The 22,499-nt window shown below is 39.7% G+C and overlaps 1 protein-coding gene across 1 annotated transcript; it reads right to left on the bottom strand.

The window, feature by feature from the left end:
* Positions 1-1,087: 1,087 nt before the first annotated feature.
* Positions 1,088-21,918, bottom strand: LOC143856711 (S-adenosyl-L-methionine-dependent methyltransferases superfamily protein). The gene is made up of 7 exons (XM_077366980.1): positions 21,795-21,918; positions 21,644-21,714; positions 20,784-20,917; positions 3,476-3,618; positions 2,362-2,433; positions 1,948-2,067; positions 1,088-1,560 (listed from the first exon to the last, which is right to left on the bottom strand). The coding sequence occupies exons 1-7, from the start codon at positions 21,853-21,855 to the stop codon at positions 1,376-1,378; spliced, it is 786 nt and encodes a 261-aa protein (XP_077223095.1). The 5' UTR covers positions 21,856-21,918; the 3' UTR covers positions 1,088-1,375.
* Between the last annotated feature and the right edge of the window lie 581 nt (positions 21,919-22,499).

Genomic DNA, 22,499 nt, shown 5'->3' with positions numbered 1-22,499 from the left:
TACATAGCCATGGTCGGTTGGGAGCAGTCCCAATGGCTCAAGGAGTTTCAATGTAACTTGGTCTTTGTATTGGATAGGAATTGGGAGAGATAAACAAGGAGAAGATCAAAGCAAACTCTTTTTGTGATTAAGTAGGGGAAAGGGCTGGACGAATTCCAGAGCTTTTCAACTTGGAAATTCGTCCCCCCCTAGAAAAGTTGTTTTCACTCATCTCTCTACAACAAATGTACTGATTAGAACAGACCTTGTTGAAGTGAATAAGAGTTATTCACATCCACAATCAATGGTGCAAAGAAAAGAATCCATTGGTTCAACTTGCGGGGTTTGCGTCGTTTAGAACAATGGCAACCGTTCGAGAAGTAGATCAAGCAGCATGGTTTCTTAATTTCTTCTTCAAAGAGGTATTCACTGATGTTAATTAACAATAATAACTAATCTAGACTCTAGGATCTTGGACAAAAGCAAGATCGAAAAGAAAATTTAAAGTTTTATGCGATTTTTATTTCCGATGGGCATAGCAATCTTACCGGAAGGGGATAACCTTACTTCAGCACCAACCGAGAAAAAAATTACAATAATTAATCTCATTATAGGCAGTATATTTTTGTGGATTCATTCGTTTGTGGCTGATTTTTTCTTCTACTTCACTGATCTCAAACTGAACCACCATGAACTCATTTAATATGTGGCCTGAGAAATTGTTTTCTTTCCAAAGGGTCTGCTAAAAATATGTTAACAAAATCTACATTTTCAAGTTATTGGATTGTCAGACCATCATTGTTCAGAAAAAAAAAACTCATCAGTCATCAGTACGACTGATCTTTAAATATTTATTTTCTCAAAGTTTGACCATGACTGGCACCAGCCCGAACAGAGTTGCCCATTTTTTAGCAGTTTCAAGCTATGGATGTCACAGAAGACCTGAGAAGAGTGAGGTACATCTTGACCGGTTTGTAATATAAGATCTTGAGTCCTTGATTTCAGCAGAAATGAAAAAACAATCTTTCCTACAGCTGCAACATAGGGTCCTATTAAACAAGCTGAGCATTCAGGAATTTGAATCACATTCTCATGGCAACAGTGTGACTAAAAAAACACTAATCCATTCAACTGTTTTCTGCAAATTAATGAAAGCTTAGAGTTCCACAAAATGCATCTTAAATTGCTTTGGCACCTCCAACAACAAATCTAAGTAACAAGTTCAGATGACCCCTCTTCAGTTTTGTTTGGCTCAAAAACTTTCGCTCAGTCAGTTAACTTGGTTTGGTTGGGTTACTCTGTTTCTGTATAAAATACGAGTATTTGTAGACAAAATCGAGTCCCGTCTTAAAATTGGAGACATGATTTTGAGAGTTTTAAACACTGGGTCCACTGATTACTTATGCTGTGACTGCACATTAGTCGTCTTTCTTAGGCTGATGCAGTAGACGCGAGACCCAAGATGCTCTAGGGATAAACCAGCCTCCTTGCAGCCAGTGAAAAACAGTGCCTCTTCCTCTTTGCCGATCCTCCGACGCCAACTCATCAAGAACGCCGGACAAGGCAATTCCACACCTCTTTCTGCAACAATGAACTCGAGCTCAACAAGTTACCCAATCCAGTTACAAAAATTTCCTCTAATTCTAACACAAGTCACACAATATCGTTCTCGGGAATTTGTCGGCAAGAATATATATTAATTTTTTTTAATTTTTTCGGGTTTATATCGAGAGAAAACAATAAAAATATAATTATTTAAAAATATATAATTTAAGAAAAATAAAAAATATCGTAAAAGTGTCGCGATATTATCGGAATATTATCGCGGTAAATGATTAAAAATGAAAATACCTCTATTTATTAAAATCAAAGGATTATATCCGGATTTTGTCGTTTTATCAAATGTCGCGATAAAATCGCTATATTTTGAATATATTGAAGATATTTGTGAGATAGATTCTAAAGTACCTGATACAGTTTGAGTCTGCTCATCATGATAACTTCCAGGACCTGCACTTCCTTCCTTTGGCTTATATGATTTAAGGAGAAAGGACAATGTTTTTATCAAGTTTGGATACTGTTTCACATCTACATGTCGAACAAAATGAGGAATCATAAAAATATTAATGGATTATAAGCAGAATAAGATAATTGTTTTCATAAGGGGTTTAGATTGTTGGCTCAAAACTCAATAGAAGCTCAATGAGGATCCAATCCAAGTTGACTAAAAACTTGGTCCAGTAGCCGATTGAGTGCTGAATATGTTTAGAACTGACTTTTTAGGTTTTCAAGCACCTGGTCTAGTTGTTTCAGCTTTTACAAAAACTGACTGATGGAATTAATCCGATTGAATTGAGTTCAAGACAGAGCAACAAACCGCACATAATAAGATATCGCTTGCAATGATCAGGTCCCAATCTGGATCAGTAATCGGAAACGTTTCTCCCCATGAATCTATGCAAATCCCAAAATACAAACTCCACAGTTAGATTTAGAATTAGAATTAGAGGAAAAAAGACGAAGATTGCTTAATGTTCAACCCTTCTGTTGCATAATTGAGTATTATAACTACTTTCTACTAATTAGCTGTCTATGAATATTGAGTGCATGCAAGAACACAATAGAGCAGCCTATGGCTTTTTCTGATTCACAAGGCTATCAACAAGCACACTACGAAGACACGGTTCCTAGATTCTTATAAAAATGGAATTGACACACACACACACACATACACACACACACACACACTGACACACGTGCGCATCCACGTGCACAAGTGGCATTTTAAACCACATTTTGTGATCCCAATTTTATTGATTGCGTTGGGATATACTAGAGAATTACCGCCCTGCTAAGAAATGGCTGATACCGATGTACAGAAGGGCCAGCTCGACAGCCACCAGGTTATCTTAGTTACCAACCATGAATTTAGCACCCTTACGGGTAATCGTCATAGTGTTCCAGCTGAAATCAGCTATTATTTTCGATCATTGTTGGATGCACAGTGCATACAACAACAGGGCTGGATCATGGATGTTCACAGATAACAAACATAGGCACGTGTCTAGCATTCAATGCTGGGCAAGCAAAGAGATGGATACCTTTATCTGAAACACAATTAGATCAAGGACAGACTTTCCGAGAATATGAAGTAACATAACTGTCCAAGGAAATTGGATGCTGTGGAGCAGCCGACAGCTAATAATCAAACCTTAACCAAACCTTAGGCCCAGTTCGTTTAAGATTATGACAGCCGATTGTGAGTGCTAAACCGATTATTGGACTCAAATTTAAACGTAATTTTGAGTCCAATGATAGGTTTGGCACTCACAATCTGTTTTCATAATCTTAAACAAACAGGGCCTTAGTTATCAGGAAGGATGGAGGCATGGAAAAATCAAAATGAAAATATTTTAAGATCCAAAATATCAAGGAATAATAAGATCCAAAGCACAGGACTCTATGTAGAATGCTACATAGAAGGAAGAGAACATACGTCGGATGTGCGGCAGCACAGACCGTCCGTTGATCCTACAATTGTGAGCAATATTTTCTTCAAGTTCCTCATCATTGAAATCTGAAGACGTGATATCAACTCCAAATGATATCTGCAGGAAAATGGCCAAAGCTCCAGTGCCACTACATAGAAGAGGAGATCTCCATCAAGATATAATTTATTAAGATCAGAGAAATGATATTTAATGTAATGTAATTGGAAAGTAACTAGCATAATCATTTGAGTCCCTTAAAACATTAAGATCACAGGAATGATATATTTAACCTATAATAACTGGAAAGTAACTAGTACAATCATTTGTCCCTCAAAGCTTAGGTAGCATAGACCACGAATTTCTTTAAACTCTAGATCTCCAGCCTTGGTTGATTTTGGAAGTAATGATGTACTCGATGTTGATGCATGTTATACATTTTTTTTTTGAAAAGGGAAAGGGATGCATATTATACATAATGAGAAATCTAATTCCTTTCATGAAAAAGCCATTTTAATAGGAATCAAAAGAAGCCCATGAAGGTGTACCAGAGAAGACATCAAGGATCCAATTCTAAAGCCTCGGTTTTAATTTTGGCATGAGAATGATGGAGGAGGACCCATGTGGGACATTCCCTAGCAAAAAGGGGCATTTCTTGTTCCTTTCATTTGTAAGGGCAGTTTAGTCTTTTATTTTTATGTTACTTTCGCTATTGAGTGAACCGCTAAATCACTTGGAGATTTTGACAAGGAGAAAGATGATTTCGCTTAACTTTCAGCCCATCAGGAAGAAGGTCAAACAACTGCTCCAAACCCTAGGTGACCACTAGGGCTGCCCAAGTAAGGACTTTGATACCCATAGTCACCTTGAGTGATGAAGCACGTGATATGCTATGACAGGACAGAGGTGGGTCTATTGATTCTATGGGAAATATCACCAAGAAGGTGTGCCCAGATATTCTTATTTTGGTGATAACATTGATTCTCAATTGTTTGTTGATTGGCTTGCAGCCATGGAGTACTTTGGCTGGTTTGACATGACAGGTGACCAAAGAGTCAGATTTTCCAGGAAGAAATTACTCAGACATGCCAAGTTATAGTGGAGGGATTTGGAGAGGAAACATCACGTGTTGGGGAAACTAAACCACCCGTTAGCCTTTTGGGAGGAGTTGAAGGTACATCTTAAATGCAAGTACCTACTCTCTGATTTCCATGATGAACTCTATGATCGGATAGTTATCGATAGGAGACCATCCGAGTTGCCATGGAAAATAAAGGAATTAAGAATATAGGGCCTCTCATTAATGTTAAAAGAGTTTTATTTAGTTTTTAGAGTGTTTTTTTAATGGTAAAATAGATTACTCAAAAAAGAAGGAACAATAATAGGTTTTAGAGTTTATTTAAGCCTTTTAAAATCATAAAGTCTTTTTCCAAGAAAATCACTTAGTTTTTTCACCTATGAGTGTTTTAAGTGGAGCCTATAAATGTATTACAAAAATTTTAAGTGGGGAGAGTCTTTAAATTATTAGAGATGGAATTTTACTCCAAAAGTATGAGGTTTTTGTTTTAGGGTTTTAGGACTTTCTAGTTCTCTTTCTTTTCTTACATATATGTAGCCTCATGGTACTTATCTTTCATGCTATACAATGATGGAATGAATAAAGATTTAAGCTTCATATCAGGTTAGTTTCTACCAAGGAAGCAGGATTCTTCCCTGGGAGTGGGGAACCACGATTCCCTGGTTCTCGGATCCGAAATGGGAGTCCCGGTTCTCGGATCCGAAATGGGAGTCCCGGTTCTCGGATCCGAAATGGGAGTCCCGGAATATTCTCGAATCCAAAAAAATGAGAGTCCCGGTTCGGATTCTCCGGAAACCCGATTCCCACTTTTGGGAATCACGGTTTATGATTCCCCGAAAATGCGATTCCCACTTTTGGGAACCACGGTTTAATGTTATGTGAAATGCGGTTTTCCGGCGATTCCCCGGAGATTCCTTGGTGATCCCCAACTCCCCGACGATTCCTGGCGATTCCTTGGCAACTCCCTGGCGAATCTCCGGTGACTCTCCAGCGACTTCACGATTCCCGCTTCTGACTATTCCGGGAGCCTTCGATTCCCGCTCTGGCAACCTTGGTTTCTACAATAGTTTTTTTATTTTTTATGACAAGGTATCCCCACCTCATTTAGGGCAGGACTAATCCCTACGGATGCACACAATCACAAGTAAACCACGTGCATCGGGTAATCCCAGAGGGATTCGAACTTGCGTCTATGGGGAGCAAACCCACGACGCTGGCCGACGTGCCAACCCCGTACAAGTTACTTGTTATAAACCGCTTCCATTCCTTTCTCCCTTATTAGATCCTATATTCATTCCCTTTTTTCCTTCCTACTTTTTACATTCATTTTCTCTCCTTTCAACTCCACCCTTCCCAGTTGGGTTTATAAACCGTTCCCCTTTTCCATCTTATCTTTTCTCCTTCTTGATCTTCATTCCACCTTTTCTTGATATTGACCCTTTCCCGATGTTGATCTTGTTTTTCTCTATCTTCATCTTGATCTTTCTTGTTCCTGATTTTGATTTTCTATTCTTACTCTCTATTCTCTTAGCTATCATAGACACATCAATTTCATATCATAGCCATGGTTTTAAATTTCGGTTTTGGTTTCGGTTTCAGACTCGGGCGAAACCGACATTTCGGTTGAAACACCGAAATTTCGGCCGAAATACAGAAGTTTCGGCCAAAATAACGAAAATCGGTACAAAGATACGAAATTTCAGTTTTTTGGGCCGAAATTCGGTATAAAAATAAAAAATAAGCATTTTATCGATTTTGAAATTTCAGAAATTACGATAAATTTGGTAAATTCGGAGATTTCGGTTTCAGTACATTTCGGTTTCGGTCTTGACCGAAATTTCAGATGTCGGTCGAAATTTAAAACCGTGGTCATAGCTACATAGCTAGGTTTCTCTCTTGTATATCCTAGATTCACATCAATTTACTGAGCCAAGGTGTGAGTGGCAGATGCAGGACTGGGGAAGAGAAATGGAAGAAAGAGAAGAAGAAGAGTAGGAGAAGAGGAAGAATAAGGAGAAAGAGGAAAGGAGGGAGAAGAAGAAATCTGGGGAGAAATTAGGGGAGAATCTCAATCAATCAATAATCATCAAAAACTAATAATCCCTAATACATGAGGCCTATATATAGGCAATTGAAATTAAATTCTACGGAAAATAAAAAAATTCTCTAACTCTAAATAACATGGAAAATAAAATCCCTAGAACTAAATACCATGGAAATAGAAATCTTAGAAACTAAATAACATGAAAATAAATTCCTAAAAGTCTTAATGGGCAAATATGCCACTTATTGGGCCTAAAATCCGCATCATTCTCCCCTTCATGAAAAGAACTCGCCCTCGAGTTCTAGTCTGCCTGGATCAAAGATGTAGACGACCCACTCAAGCAGTAGGAGTCGTAATCCGTCGGAGGCAATCCTGATGTCTAATGCTCGTGACATCCGTGAGAGTAGTCTGAAATGCTAGCAAAACGATAGGGAAGAATTCATGCAGGTATAATTATAAGAACATAAATCACTCCGAAGAAGTAAACTGGCTAGGAAAATAGCAATGTACTCCTCTTGGATCAGCGTAATAGTTATGAGCAGTATCAATCCATGACCAGCCTCCATAAGGTCATCATTCGCTGGAACCGTATCTCGCTCAGTGCTATCATCCGGAGTGCTGAAATCCTCTATCGGAATATCCACGGCAGACTCAGCACTGCCACTATGCTCATGTCTTGATGTAGAAGAGATATCATCAGTGGAATGCTCCAGCTCTCAAAAGCTATGGCAATGCATCATCAGTCTCTAGCTCAGTATCTACCATATCTGACTCTGTATCTGACTAATCGAGGTCTGATATAGTCTCAGGCTCAATGTCTATAACGGTCTCACAAAATATGGTGGCTGGATCATCATGCGACTCCTCAATAATGTTAGCAACTTTCTTCTTAGTCAGCTTCATCTCGTTGAAGTCAAGTAGTAGCCTTTCCAATATTGCCTGAACTTCGACTTTTTGTTCATGTCGAGCGATTTCTCCACGTTGAGCAGCTTCTTCACGCATCAATCTTTGTTCATACCAATATGCCAATATCGCATAAGTACTCATAAACTCATCGCAGACCTCCTCCCATCGACTGAATGGAGGGTTGCCTACGTGACGACGCTCTGTCACCATCAGTGTTTAAAAATGCGGATGCGGCGCAGAACGCAGCCTAAGAAAATCCTAGTCGACTCGGCATGACGCGGTCCAGTACTCATTGACGCAGCCGAGTACTCGGTTGATGCGGTCATAGTTCGAGAGAGTCAAAGGAGTTTTTATTGACTATGTAGAACAAAACGTGGAACGCAGATGCGGCAGAACAGGGAATGCGGCCCAAGGTGAAAGGTAGTTGACTCGGGGAGTTGACGCGAATGCGGAGGAGTCTTAAAACTAAGGTCACCATGCGTATCCAGAACGATTGGACTTGTGGTCGCATAGTTTCCCTGGCTCAGCAGATGATCACTCGGTGATCATAGCCATGATACTCATAATATGCATCCAGAGCATTGATTCACCGTAGACATGCGTTCTCATAATAGCTATAGGGAGTAGCCTTGAAAATATCGATCGTCGTACCCATCAAAATGACTGGCGGAGCCATTGGGATCAGTGTGATATCAACTGTCTGATCTGTCTGTCATGTCGAAAGGAACACAATGCCTTTCGCAGATCTCAGATCGGACTCCCGGATGGCTTGGATCGACGATCGGACCAAAACTGGCGGATGATGAAAGTTAGTCTCGCTGCTGACCACTGAGAGTGGACTGAAGTTGAACTTCAAGTCGTCACGAACAACTCTCGTGTTGACGGCGTGGCCAAATTCCAAGCCGAAATTGCTCGAATGAAGAGAGAAAATGAGATGGAAAGAGGAGAGAGAAAGTGGAGAGGGTAAGATGGAAGAGAAATGAGTCTCTGATTTTTCTTCCCTTTTTTTCTCTTTTTTTCACTTCTTTTATTTTGTTCCTCTTTTCTTTTCTCTTCTTTTTCTTTTTTGCATTTCTTCTCTTTTTTTCCTTTCATTTTCCTTTCTTTTCTCCTTTTTCCCCTTTTCCAGTTATGTTAGCAACAGAATCTGTAACGTAACATATTGTTGTTATCTTACCAATGTATATAAGGGGTGCCCAAAGGGAAAACGGGGGTTCGAAATCTGCTAAGGGGGTGCCCGAGGGGAAAAAGGGGGGATGAATAAGAAAAAACCTTTTTGTAACCTTAGGCATCACACACCAAGACCTGAAACCAAGAAATTTCGCCGAGGAAAGATAATCTTTTTTTGGTGCCCTAATCTAAAGATGGTGGTGAGAAAGGGTGGTCTTGAGTGCTTAAAATCTAAAGATGGTGGTGAGAAAGGATGGTAAGGTGAGGAGACGAGGGAAGCAAGATGGTGGGCAAGGAGATGAGGGAAGATGTGAGGTAAATGGTGGTGAGAAAGGATGGTGGTGTGCGGAGATGAGGGAAGCCGTGAGGTTTTGGGACTGTTTTGGGTTCCGATGACGGATACAGATGGGGTGCTTGGATCCTTCGCTCTGACAGCAAACTGATGTAGAGCTAGAGAAGAGAAATAGAAGAAAGAGAAGAAGAATAGGAGATGAGAAGAGGAAGAATAGAGGAGAGAGGGAACGGAGGAAGAAGAAGAAAAAGAAGAAGAGGGGGAAGAATAGAAATGAGGGGAGACGAGAAGAGAAATCTGTAGGGGAGAAATTCTCAATCAATTCAATTCATTCAAAAACTAATAATCCCTAATACATGAGGCCTATATATAGGCAATTGAAATAAAATTCCATGAAAAATAAATAAATTCCTTAACTCTAAATAACATGAAAAATAAAAGCCCTAAAACTAAATAATATGGAAATAAAAATTCTAGAAACTAAATAACATGGAAATAAATTCCTAAAAGTCCCAATGGGCAAATATGCCACTTATTGGGCCTACAATCCGCATCAGTAGCTACTTAGCATGAATATAATGGAAAGATTAGTTTTTTATGGAGTTAATGAATGGAAACGTTTATATTGGGTAGAAGCGTTCGAGACTTATTTATGACAGCATAATCCAGGCAATGACCAAATGATTTGTATTACGAAGACAACTATGGTTGAGAGTGCCTTAGAGTGGTGGCTAACATTGAAACAGAAATGGCGGGTAAGGGAAAACCACTTGTCATTCGTTGGGCTGACATGAGGGATATATTTTTTGAAAATTTTGTACCAAAGACTTTTCATGAATGCAAAATACTAGGAGCTATAACAATTCGAGGGGATAAAGACAAGAAAGCCAAAGCCCGTACGATGAAACCATCTGCTTCTCTAAGGATCCAAAAACCTTGGCAGATGTAACAGAACAAGCAAGTGGACAAGAGAAAAGTCACTTGAGCCATCTAGTTTCAGGTAGGGCTGCAACTCGAGCCGGGTTTTACCCGACCCGCATCAACCCGACCCGAAAATAGCCTGGGTTGGGTTCAGGTTTCATGGGGTTTCGGGTCGAGCCGGGTTGAGCATTCGAAAGCCCGCATGAATCTCGGGTCGAGCCGGGTTTGAAGGGTCCGACCCGACCCGACCCGAGTTACATAAGTTATAGTATGTACATTTTTTTCTATTGTTAGTTAAAAGTTAAAAGTGAAAACCCACGCACCCACTGTTATTGTATGTGAGTGTAATTTCTGCTTCTATGAGTTGAGTTGATTCAAGTGTTTGATTCAGCATTGTTTGATTGCAATTACAACATTGTTTGATTACAGCATTGTTTGATTCAAGTGTAATGTGAGTGTAATTACATCATTGTTTGATTCAAGTGTAATGTGAGTGTAATTTCTCCTTCTATGAGTTGAGTTGCCTTGCCAAACAAGAATTTTCCTTAAAAAATTGCGTCAACGTGAAAAAACCCGACCCGACCCGAGATTTATCATGGGTAGGGCCGGGTTTGGGAATCGTCGGTTTTTCGGAAAAAAACCCGACCCAACCCAACCCGAGATATTTCTCGGGTAGGGTTGGGTTCTCCAAAACCCGACCCGCCTGACCCGAGTTGCAGCCCTAGCTTCAGGCTTGTGTGCGATGATTGATAGCAACGAAAATACTTGACGTCAAGTGACAAACGAGAGCTACGCTCGTTATCCAATGAAAATTTCGACAGTACATAGCTCGCTCACGTTACTTAAGGATTCAGAAAGCGGCCACCATCCTTCATATTGGTTTTGTCAAACCATAAATTGTGAACATTATATGAGGAATGGACAACAAATATTATTCAACAAGCCTGGAAAAAGTGAATGGCTCGACTTAGTTAGTAGAAACTTCAGATCGCAATGATAAAGTCACCGATAGTGGTGTTTGGGTCCCTACCAAACGTTTACTGCTTAATTCAAAGTGCACAAGGAAGATCAAGGTTTGTTCTGCCTAAGTTGTCACAGTACAAGGAGTACATCAAAGGTGAACCTTATGACCACACTTCAAAGGTTTTAAATTTTGATTTCGGTTTCAGTCATCAGCTAAATGGAAAAATTTTAGTTTCAGTACGAAATTTTGGCCAAGATTTTGTAAAATCGCGGAAATATTTCTATACAGAATTATAGCCAAAATCCAGGTCAGATTCGTCACCAGTTGTGTTCCTTTAAATTTTTGTCGTTTTTAGATATCTTAAAGGAAACTCGTTGTTCTTCCCTTTTCTGCAAGTGGAGTTGATTGTTGTCTTGCTTTTAGTCAAATGTTGACATTTCAAAAGAAATTTTGCTTTTTTATTTGTAAAGTTGCACGTTTCACATACTACGATCGAAACATCAACGGAATCAAGAAATTTCAAGAGAAATTCCAAATTTTTGGGCTAAATCTGGTAATTATCTGAAACCACGTAGACTTCGGTAGCAGCCGAAATAGAAATATTTCGGCCGAAACGAAATGTTTCAGGCGAAATTTAAAACCATGCACACTTCAAAGTTCAAACCGACAGCACAATTGTCCAAAGTTTCTTGCGGATTGAAATTACTTAATCTGTTGGAAGGGCCAACTGTTTGCAGATTGTAGGATAATTAGAGACAAAAACTACCACCCGTCATGCCATTATATTCGATGGGGTCAAATCTTTTCAAGGGGGATATGATGGGAGTTCATCCAAGATACCATAGAAAATGAAGATTTGAGAAGATGGGGTCAATCTTTTCTTTTCTTTTTTGGTAATAGTATATGGGGCCCTATTGTTAATTAAACGAGCTTTATTTAGTTTTCAAAATGTAATTTAAGTCTTTTTAAGTCATCGACAGGTAGTAGTCTTTTCCCATCTGTTAATCTACATGGTGGAGAGAGAGATGGAGAGAGAGAAGAGTGAGAGAATGAGAGAGAGAACGAGACAGATAGATGGAGAGAGAGATAGGCGTGAGAGGGAGAGTACAAAATTCATTCAGTCCCCTCTCCCGTTATAAATATATATATGTTTATACAATGAAATGACTAAATTGCCCTTATGGCATCTAACACTCCCCCTCAAGCTGGAAGGTATATATCATACATTCCAAGCTTGTTACAAGAATCCTTTAGTTTTTCACACCCCAACGGTTTGGTAAACATATCTGCTAGCTGATTGGTAGGTCGAGCGAACACTGTGCAAATTTCAACACTTTGAATCCGATGACGAATGAAGTGACAATCTACTTCAATATGCTTGGTCCGCTCGTGAAATACTAGATTCATTGCAATATGAATTGCAGCCCTATTATCACAATACAATTGAGCTGGAGATGTCGATGTAAACCCAATTTCTGATAAGGAGCGAAGCCAGATTAGCTCCCCACTTGTATAAGACATAGCCCTATACTCAGCCTCTGCACTTGATTTGGAAACAACGTCTTGCTTTTTACTTCTCCATGACACTAAATTACCTCCTACAAATGTGCAATATCCAGTAGTTGATCTTCTGTCTGCAGGAGATCCCGCCCAATCTGCATCACTGTATCTTCTACCTTTTCATGTCCATACTTTCTAAAGTACAAGCCTTTGCCTAGAGTACCCTTCAAATATTTGAAAATCTGAATAACAGCCGCCCAGTGAGAAGTACGTGGAGAACTCATAAAGCGACTAACCATACCCACTGCAAATGATATATTTGGCCAGGTGACAATCAAATAAATTAGCTTACCAACCAGTCTTCTATAACGACCAGGATCATTCATCAACTCCCCCTGATCAGGACAAAGTTTAACATTTGGATCCATAGGACAAGCTGCAGGTTTCACACCCATTGATCCAGTCTCCTCCAAAATATCTAACACATATTTTCCCTGTGATAAAGAGAGACCATGACATGAGCGTGCTACCTCAATACCAAGGAAATATCTTAGCTGACCCAAATCTTTAGTAGAAAATTCTCCTTGGAGAAAGAATTTCAATTTTTGTATGTCAGACCTGTCATCTCCTGTAATTACAATGTCATCGACATACACAGTCAAAAGGATATATCCAGATGCGGACTTGTAACTGAACACAGAATGATCGATAGCACACTGCTTTAATCCAAAACGCAAAATCGCAGTACTGAACCTTCCAAACCAAGCCCTCGGTGATTGCTTCAGACCATAAATTGCCTTCGGAAGACAGCATACTGCGGAGAACATCTCCCCCTGAGCAACATACCCAGGAGGTTGCTCCATATAAACCTCCTCAGAAAGATCACCGTGGAGGAAGGCATTCTTCACATCAAGCTGATACAGAGGCCAGCCACGATTAACTGCTAGAGAGATCAATACCCGTACTGAAGGAATTTTGGCGACGGGAGAAAAGGTCTCCTGATAGTTGACACCAAATGTCTGAGTATACCCTTTAGCAACAAGACGAGCTTTGAGACGCTCTACCGACCCATCTGGAAGATACTTGATGGCAAAGACCCAACGACATCCAACAGGTCATGCTCTAGAAGGGAAAGAAACCAACCGCCAAGTTTTATTCGACTGAAGTGCAGCCATTTCTGCGTCCATAGCAGCCCGCCAACTAGGATGATTTAGAGCATCTGTAACTAACTTAGGCAAAGTAATCAAAGACAGGCTAGAAACAAACGAACGAAAAGATGGTAAAAGATGCTCATAAGAAACAAAATTTGAAATGGGATGTGCAACAGTACGAGACCGAGTACGGCTAGCAATGGGTGAATCTGCAGGAGGAGAACAAATACCTGAAGGAAGACAGTCTGACTGCGGAGGAGGATTGGCTTGCTGAGAGGGTGCCTCATTCATAACAAGGGGCAGAGATGGTGCTTCAATCATAGGAAGAACGACATGTCGAGGTCTCCGAGTATAAGTTCGCACTTCAGACTCGGTACTTTTCCCTAAAGGACTCGGGGTGGGGTCAACAACAGTTGTAGGTATAGTTAGAGAAGGCAGAGTGGGCACAGGAAGACCCATCACGATAGGAACTGGCACACTGGGTACGTTAACTGATAGAGGAGGAGAATCAGCCGAATACGGTTGGTCCTAAAAAAACATGACATCTGCAGAGACATATGTTTTTCGAAGACATGGACTATAACACTTATATCCCTTCTGGGTACGAGGGTAACCCAGAAAGATACACTTCTCTGCTCGAGGCGCCAACTTGTCAAGACCAGGAGACAAGTTCTGAAGAAAGCACGTACAACCAAAGACACGCGGCGGTAAGGGAAACGGATCTCCTAAAGGATATAAGACTGAAAACGGTGTTTTTTCAGATAAAACAGATGAGGGAAGACAATTCCCTAGATAGCATGCTGTAAGAGCTGCATCTCCCCAATGAATCTTAGGAACTTTCATCTGAAACATAATGGTCCAAATCATATCAAGTAGATACCGAATTTTCCTTTCAGCAACACCATTCTGTTGCGACGTATATGCACATGACGACTAATGAATGATACCAAGAGATGCAAGAAAATCATGAAATCCATTATCCACAGAAAAATATTCTTTAGCATTATCAGTACGTAAACAATTAATAGAACAATTAAATTGGTTAGCCACTTCAAAATAAAAATTACGAAAGGCATTAAAGACTTGAGATAACAAGTGGCACAAGAAAAATCATCAACAAATATGATAAAATAGTTAAATCCATTTATTGAAGTAGTTCTAGAAAGACCCCAAACATCAGAATGTATAAGTTGAAACAGACGAGACACTCGACTACTAGCTCGAGAAGGGAACGACACACGATGGTGTTTTCCCAACTCACACGACTCGCAATGAAAAGACAGAACAAAATCTGAAACAAAAGAGGTTTTCCTAAGCATGTCAGCAGGTGGGTGTCCCAAACGACAATGCCACTGATAGGCATCAACTGAAGTACGAAGTGCGACACCAGCTCCTGCTTGGTCAAGGTAATAAAGGCCACCAATCTCACGGCCCAAGCCAATCTTCGTCCCAGTCTTCATGTCCTGAAAAACACAATAGGAAGAAAAAAAGGAAACAAAACAATTTAGCGACCTTGTTAATTGGCTAACAGATAACAAGTTAACAGGAAAAGTAGGGACATAAAGAACAAAAGACAATTGAAGACCCGTTGAGGTGGAGACTACACCCATCCTGGATACAGGAGATGTAGTTCCATCCGCTAAAGTAACAGTACGAGGACCCATAGAAGGAAATGACTGGAAGGAAGAGAGAATGTAGGATTACCAGTCATATGGTGTGATGCTCCTGAATCAATAAGCCATGATCCAAAAGTACCAGAAAGAAAACATGAGGGGCTACCTTTATGTGCAATCGTGGCAGCTGAATGCTTCCCTTTTTCCCGGAGACGTAACAGATCATCATATTTTGCACAAGGGATTACCCTGGTGTCAGGAGTCATAAATGGAGCAGCAGAGGAGGAAGGACTATCAGAAGCTGCAGCAGAAGCACTCACAGGTTTGTAGGGATGAAGCTCAGGATGTAGATCATAGCAATAATCAACCGTATGTCCCTCCATACAACAGTGAGTACAATAACGGGACCCACGACCATGGCCTCCTCCATCGCGGCCTCCCCTTGAGTCACGGCTACTGCCATGCCCACGCCCACGCCCAAATTGGCCACCACCATGACCACGATCAATCCCAGCATACATCACATGAGCACACCCATTCACCATATGGTCACTATGCTGAACTACTCTCATACGTTGAACCCTAGAAAATACATCTACAAGGGTGGGAATTGAACCAGAACTGACAATCTGCTGTTGGAGTTGGAGATAGTCAGGCCCCAGCGAGTCAAGAAATCTAACCACACGTAACTCCTCCTGACGTTTTTTAAGTACGGCAGGATCTGTAGTAAACGGCATCAATAGATCAAGCTCCTGACAAAGTGCTAGGTAGTCCATGTAGTGGCTATCCACCGGCTTGTCGCCTCTCTGAAGGCTAAACCACTCGGAAAAACGATCACATATACGCGTCAGATTATCCACCCCAGAATACATCATAGCCGTCTGCTCCCAAATTCCTTTCGACGACTAAAGATACATCAGAGAAGTAGCAATATTGGGTTCCATACAACCCCACAGAAAAGAACGGATCACAGATCGTCCTCATGCCACTGATCATAAGTCAAATCACTAGTAGCCAATGGCATGCGCTCTAAAAAACTGATTTTCCGACGTCCAAGTGTAAACAGCCATCTTCCACGGGGGATAATTAGTCCCATCTAGCTTTATAGAATTCATCTGAAGGGGAGGTTTTACATGGGAATAACTAGACTGGCCACTATATGATGAAGAACGAATCTCAACAACCTTGTTGTCGGCAGGTGGATGAGAAGATTGCTCCACAGATTCCATAATGAAGGCACCAAAAAACACTAATAATACCACTATGAATATTCCAACACCACAAAAAGTACCCACCAACCACAATAGAAAAAAAAAAAAAACAAGTCACTAAAATCTCCAACACATCAACTAACTATAAAATAAGCACCAACAACCAACCACGGCAACACCACCACCACCGATATCATCCAATCCAATGACAAATCCGCAGCAGTAACCAATCACCATCAAATCACAAACAGATCACCCACAACAACGCCCACAGATGCTATCTCACATAGTAACACACGGTTTCGGGATAGAAAGAGGCAACAACATCACAAACATACATCACTAATATGAGAGAATCAACAAACAATAGCCCGGAACCAACCACGAGATGATAAAGAGCGAAGAATACCTGTTTAGATCATGAATCCGAAGGGTTGGAAGTGGATTAAAAATGAGTTTAGGGGCGGATTTATATAAAGCAGCAGGTTAGGGTTAGGGTTTGAGGGTGTGAAGATAAAAGAAGAAAGTTTTGAAAGGTGCGGCTAAGGTTTTGATTATTCAAAATCAAATGAATATGTTTTTTTTTTGGTTATGCGCACAATATTTTTAGGGTTCTTGAGAATTTGATATGGTCACTTCTAGTGGTAGTGGTTATGGGTTTGGGGATTTGGGTTTGGGTCAATGTTACCTGGAACGCAGTTCGTTCCGGTACGTGGTACGGGAACGGGTACGGGGTACGATGGTAGCCCGGTACGCGGTACGATGATGGTATGCTATGTTGGTTCGCTATTCGGGGTCACGGTCAGTTTGGAGCGCTAAATCGGACTCACACACACACACTCTCTCTCTCTCTCTCTACACACACACACATTTATATATATAATTTCATATATATTTACAAGAATATCATTCCATAGTACACACTACATACATTTAATACACGAAATATAAAAATCTCATTTATGTCATACATATTTTTTTTAAAAGAAAGTTCCTGCTGGAATATATGAATGTCCTTCCATAGTCCATACTACATCTATTTAATAAACAAAATAAAAAACCTCATGTATGCCCCTACATATTTATTTTAAAAAAGAAAGCTCTAGTTCCAATCCAACCCAAAATATATAAAATTTGTAGCTCTCTCTCTCTCCATCTCCCCCTTAGTCTATATGCATCTCCCTCTTTCTCTTCCGCGGGTCGCTTCGGGTCGTCATTTTTTGTGATCCGGGTCGCTAGCAAACCACATTTGGGATCGTGCGACCCCGGATCACGGGTCAGAGGGCGGATGGCGAATCAGGTAACTATGGTTTGGGTACAGTTAGGGTTATGGTCACTTCTAGTGGTAGTGGTTATGGGGTTTGGTGATTTGGGTTTTGGTTATGCGCACAATATTTTTAGGGTTCTTGAGAATTTGATATGGTCACTTCTAGTGGTAGTGGTTATGGGTTTGGGTACAGTTAGGGTTATGGTCACTTCTAGTGGTAGTGGTTATGGGTTGGGGATTTGGGTTTTGGGATTCGGATGGCTAGGTTAGGGTTAGCAATCATATCCTCGCCTTCACAGAGAAAAACAAATTCTTGGTTCTTCAACCTGAAGCTCTGATACCATGTTAATCTACATGGTGGAGGAGAGAGAGATGGAGAGAGAGATGAGTGAGAGAATGAGAGAGAGAACGAGACGGATAGATGGAGAGAGATAGGTGTGAGAGGGAGGAGTACAAAATTCATTCACTCCCCTCTCCCGTTATAAATATATATATATATATATATATATATATATATATATGAGGAAACTGTTGGTGAGCTTAAGCTCACCAGACTTATGGTGAGCTAGCTTGCCCAATCACATGGGTCCCACATTTTGGGGAGTGATCCAAACCATTCATTTGCAAGGCCTTATCATAGATAGGGTTGTGTCTGTCCATTTTTGTCCTCCACAAATGGAGGGGTTAGGATGATCCTATAGAGGATTTTTGGTACACCCCCCATCTATGTAAGGGACTTTCAAATGAATGGTTTGTATCATCCTAACAAAGTGGACCCCCATGTGATTGGGCAAGCTAGCTCACCATAAGTTTGGTGAGCTTAAGCTCACCAACAGTTTCCTCATATATATATATATATATATATATATATATATATATATGTTTATATAATGAAATGATCAAATTGCCCTTATGGCATCTAACACCATCAATGTCACTTAGTTATTTGACTTATGAGTGGTTTAACTAGGCTCCCCACATGTATTACAAAGATTCTAAGTGAGAGAGCGTCTTTAAGTTATTATAGGATATGTTAGCCCAAAAGTGTTAGGTTTTTGTATATGAACTTAGAACTTTCTAATTCTCTTTATTTTCTTAAATAAGTAGTCTCCAGACACTTTTCTTTCATGATATGTTATGATGGAATGAATAAAGATCTGAGCTTCATACCATGTTTGTTTCTGCCCCTAAACTCTGATCTTTCTTTCTTTCTTTTATTGTCTTCTTCTCCTCTCTCTCTCTCTCTCTCTCTCTCTCTCTCTCTCTCTCTCTCTCTCTCTCTCTCTCTCTCTCTCGATTGGGATTATAAGGCGACACCTTCTCATCAATCTGATTCCTTACATTCTATTCCTCATCTCCACTCTCTTTTCTCATCTCTTTCTTTCTAGTCTCATTTCTCTTTTCGCTTCTTTTTCTTGTTTTCTTCTTCACCCCTGCTGATTGGGTTCATATGCAGCTTGCCTTTCTTTTCATTTCTCCCATCTTATATCCTACATTTGTTCCCTCTCTTCCTTCTTACGTTCTAAATTTGTTTTCTCCCCTTTCAACTCCACCCTTCCCATTGGGTTTATAAATTGTTCCCCTTTTCCCCTATCTTTTCTCCCATGACTTTCATTCCCTCTTTTTTTTTTTTTTTTTTTATCTTGATCTATCTGGATCTTGATCTTCTTTTCTTTTAATGATCTCTTCTTTATCTTGATATGTTCTTGATCTTGATCTCTTCTTGACCATTTTGTTTTTTGAATGGTTGATCTCTTCTTGATCATGATCTTCATGATTTGGATCTTTATTGATCTTTCTTAATCTTAATCTTTCTTACTCTTGATATTGATTATCCATTCTTTCTCTTGAATGTCATGGATTTACATCAGTTATGTTGTGCCCAGTAGACCTGTCTGTTACCAAGTATGTGCACAAGTTTAATGAGTTATCTATTCGGGTATGAAACTTCCAAGGCAAACCCTCTCTTGATTTAAGACTGAATTGAGATTTGAAATTCGCAAGGAGATCACTACTATGTGGGTCTATGATCTAGAAGATACCTTCCAAATGACCTTCAAGATTAAGAACAATAGGCAGTCCACTATAAGGAAGTTCAACACCGAAAGAGAAACTATAGCTAGGAGAAAATCAAATATGGAGAGAGCTCCTAGGCCAGCATTCAACAATGCCAACAACTCCAATCTTAGTGTGTCTAGAGAAACACTACCTGCGCAGTCGGCAGAGAAGGCACCACCGCACCAGTGAACCAATTAGCCAAGAAGAGCAACAACGAAAATAATTGATTTAAATGCAGAGAAAATGGTGTAGTTGTGCTTCTTTTAGTATTTTCTGAAGTTTCATCTTAAATTTACATCATTTCCATGGACTTTCATAAGCATCCATAATGTTTACAAAATTTCGTCCATACCAATACCGACATCTGAAACCTTGACTACGGTGTGTAAACAGAACTAGAAATTGATATGGATAATATCATAGTTATCAATGTCTAAATATAGCAAAACCTTAGGTACTTGTCCAAAAATTATAGAGAGATCATTAGATCATTCAAATCTATGCAACCAAAGCATGGTTAGGCTGCACATATTAATGCATAATGGTTAGGTTCAATGAAGCACGGATACGGGTGTGGGTACGACACGGTACGGGTACGTGGATACGTGATTTAAAAAAAAAAGGATTCGGGTACGTTGGGGGTGCGCTGAATATAATATGTTTTTATATTTTATTATATATTTATAAAAATTAAAAAATTAAATATTTTGTTAAAGAATTCAAACAATTTAATTGGAGAACAATCAAATAACAATAAAATCACCAAAATCTAATATTACTTCTAAGTTGTTAGGTTTTTAATTACGGGATATATATATATATATATATATATATATATATATTCACCCCCTTTTTGTTAATTGGGACAGCCCCTCTTTTGTAAATATGTAATTTTCGATTTAATTCGAACCGGGTGCGCACCCAAGCGCACGCGCACCCGATGCGGGTGCGTGGGACTCCAGAGAGTACCCGTGCTTCTTAGGTTAGGATACTATAAAAAATGTGGAAGCATAGATGGATGTTTAGAATGATATGCAAGGATTAACCAAAAGATCAAGGAGCAAAACGGTTACTCTAAGACATGCAAATGTACTAGCATTCTATAAACAATAATAAATCTCATTTTGATTGTGAAACAAACCTGCCCAGCTCTATGATGCGACGTCCTTCTAACCAATGCCGGTTTTGGACTAACCATTCAGCAAAAGCAAAGGTTCCAGGCCATAGTAAATTGGCATTCAGTTGATGAAATGAAAATTCTCGAATAAGTAAGTCCTGAAGAAGGTACAAAGAAATTAAGAAAAAAGCTGTAAGAAGTATAATCTTCAAACGATCAAATGGAGAGTTATCATCATATGCCAAGAAATCAGAAAGAACCTACAGGCTGAGCGAAAATTCATGGGTATTGGGCACATGAAGCTGTTATTTGTATCCCCTCATTTTTTATATTGGCACTTTGATTTCAAAGTTCAAACTTCTCACCTAGGCAGTTTCAATTCCTAACTGTCAACAGCCAATGTGAGAATTTAGAAAGCTTGATGAGAGGGGTTTTTCCGTCTAAGGCTGTGTTTGGATTGCAAGAAAAACATTTATGATGGAATTTTTTTTTCTTTCCACGATTTAGAGGGAAATAATATGATTATAGATAATTTTAAGGGATATTATCATAAATTGAAGGCCCCTCTAAGTAAAAATTGAATAGGGTTAGTTCAATTCATCTTTTTTCATGTGTAAAAAAAGGAGAAACTTTTAGAAATATATTTACTTTCCAAACTTTTCCAAAAATATCCTGCAATCCAAACAGAGCCAGATTATGAATATTTGATCAATCACCAACGCCATCATTATAATCATCAAGTTTATGAACTAAAAAGAGAACACCCACAAAAGATTACATGTTCAAATGTAAAGGTTCATTGTTTCTTCTTTCATTTTCCTTTGTGGGTATTAGTACTGAAATAGAGAAAAAGTTAATAAAGAAGGAGATAAGGAGGAGCAAACCATTCCAGGAAAAACATGGCTTCTCTCCACGTAGCTCTGGTGGGTCCCTGTCTCTCTCAGACCATCCTCCCCTATTTCAATAAAAAAGGTCAACAAATCAATCGAGAGAGAGAGAGAGAGAGAGAGAGAGAGAGAGAGAGATTTATTTTACCTGGAGAAGGATCTTCATCTTGGGCAAAAAGCGAGGACGGAGAGAAGAGAGCAATGTCCATTTGCTTCTCCTAAACGTAGAGAAGAGCGTGGTCTAGCTCTAAAGTAGTGTTGAATGGGCTGGGCCTGTTTTTGGGCCTTTGCCTATGGACCCATTCCTTTAAAAGATGAAAAGTCCAAATGATTGTTGCAGACCCATCGGGCCCATTATATGGACAGTCTACATCGTCCTACCAAATGATAGTGATTAGTGACTTGTAATGAACCCATTTTGGCTCGATGTGATTTCTAGAGTTTTTATAACATCCAAGTTATAAAAAAAACTCTGTGGCATCCACATTATTGGATGATCCAAACTGCTCGTTTGTTGGGCCCTGCCGTAAATAGGTTATGTGTGAAAAGTCTTCTCCATATAATGATTCTAACCCTTTGATCTTAGAGGTTTGAATATCTCAACAAGTCGAGATTGGTTTATCAGTCTATGCACAGATTTGGTTATCAGTCTATGGACAGATTTGGTTATGTGGCTTCGCTTAGAAAATCAGACCACTTAATCGTAGTGCTTGGTTGAATTTTTCTGCCAAGTAATTTGTAAGATATTGCTTCAAGGGTTATAGTAAAAACCTCTGGCATCAAACAATCGAAAGTTCGAAACCCTCCAATTTTTTGCATCGTTTGCCTCTTTATTTTGAAAACACTTCTAAAA

Source organism: Tasmannia lanceolata, unplaced genomic scaffold, assembly GCF_043159265.1.
Source record: "Tasmannia lanceolata isolate RefF3 unplaced genomic scaffold, GAP_Taslan_0.1 ptg000023l, whole genome shotgun sequence".
Lineage (NCBI taxonomy): Eukaryota > Viridiplantae > Streptophyta > Magnoliopsida > Canellales > Winteraceae > Tasmannia > Tasmannia lanceolata.
Note: the sequence above shows the minus strand (reverse complement) of the source record. Positions and strands in the feature narration are given on the sequence as shown.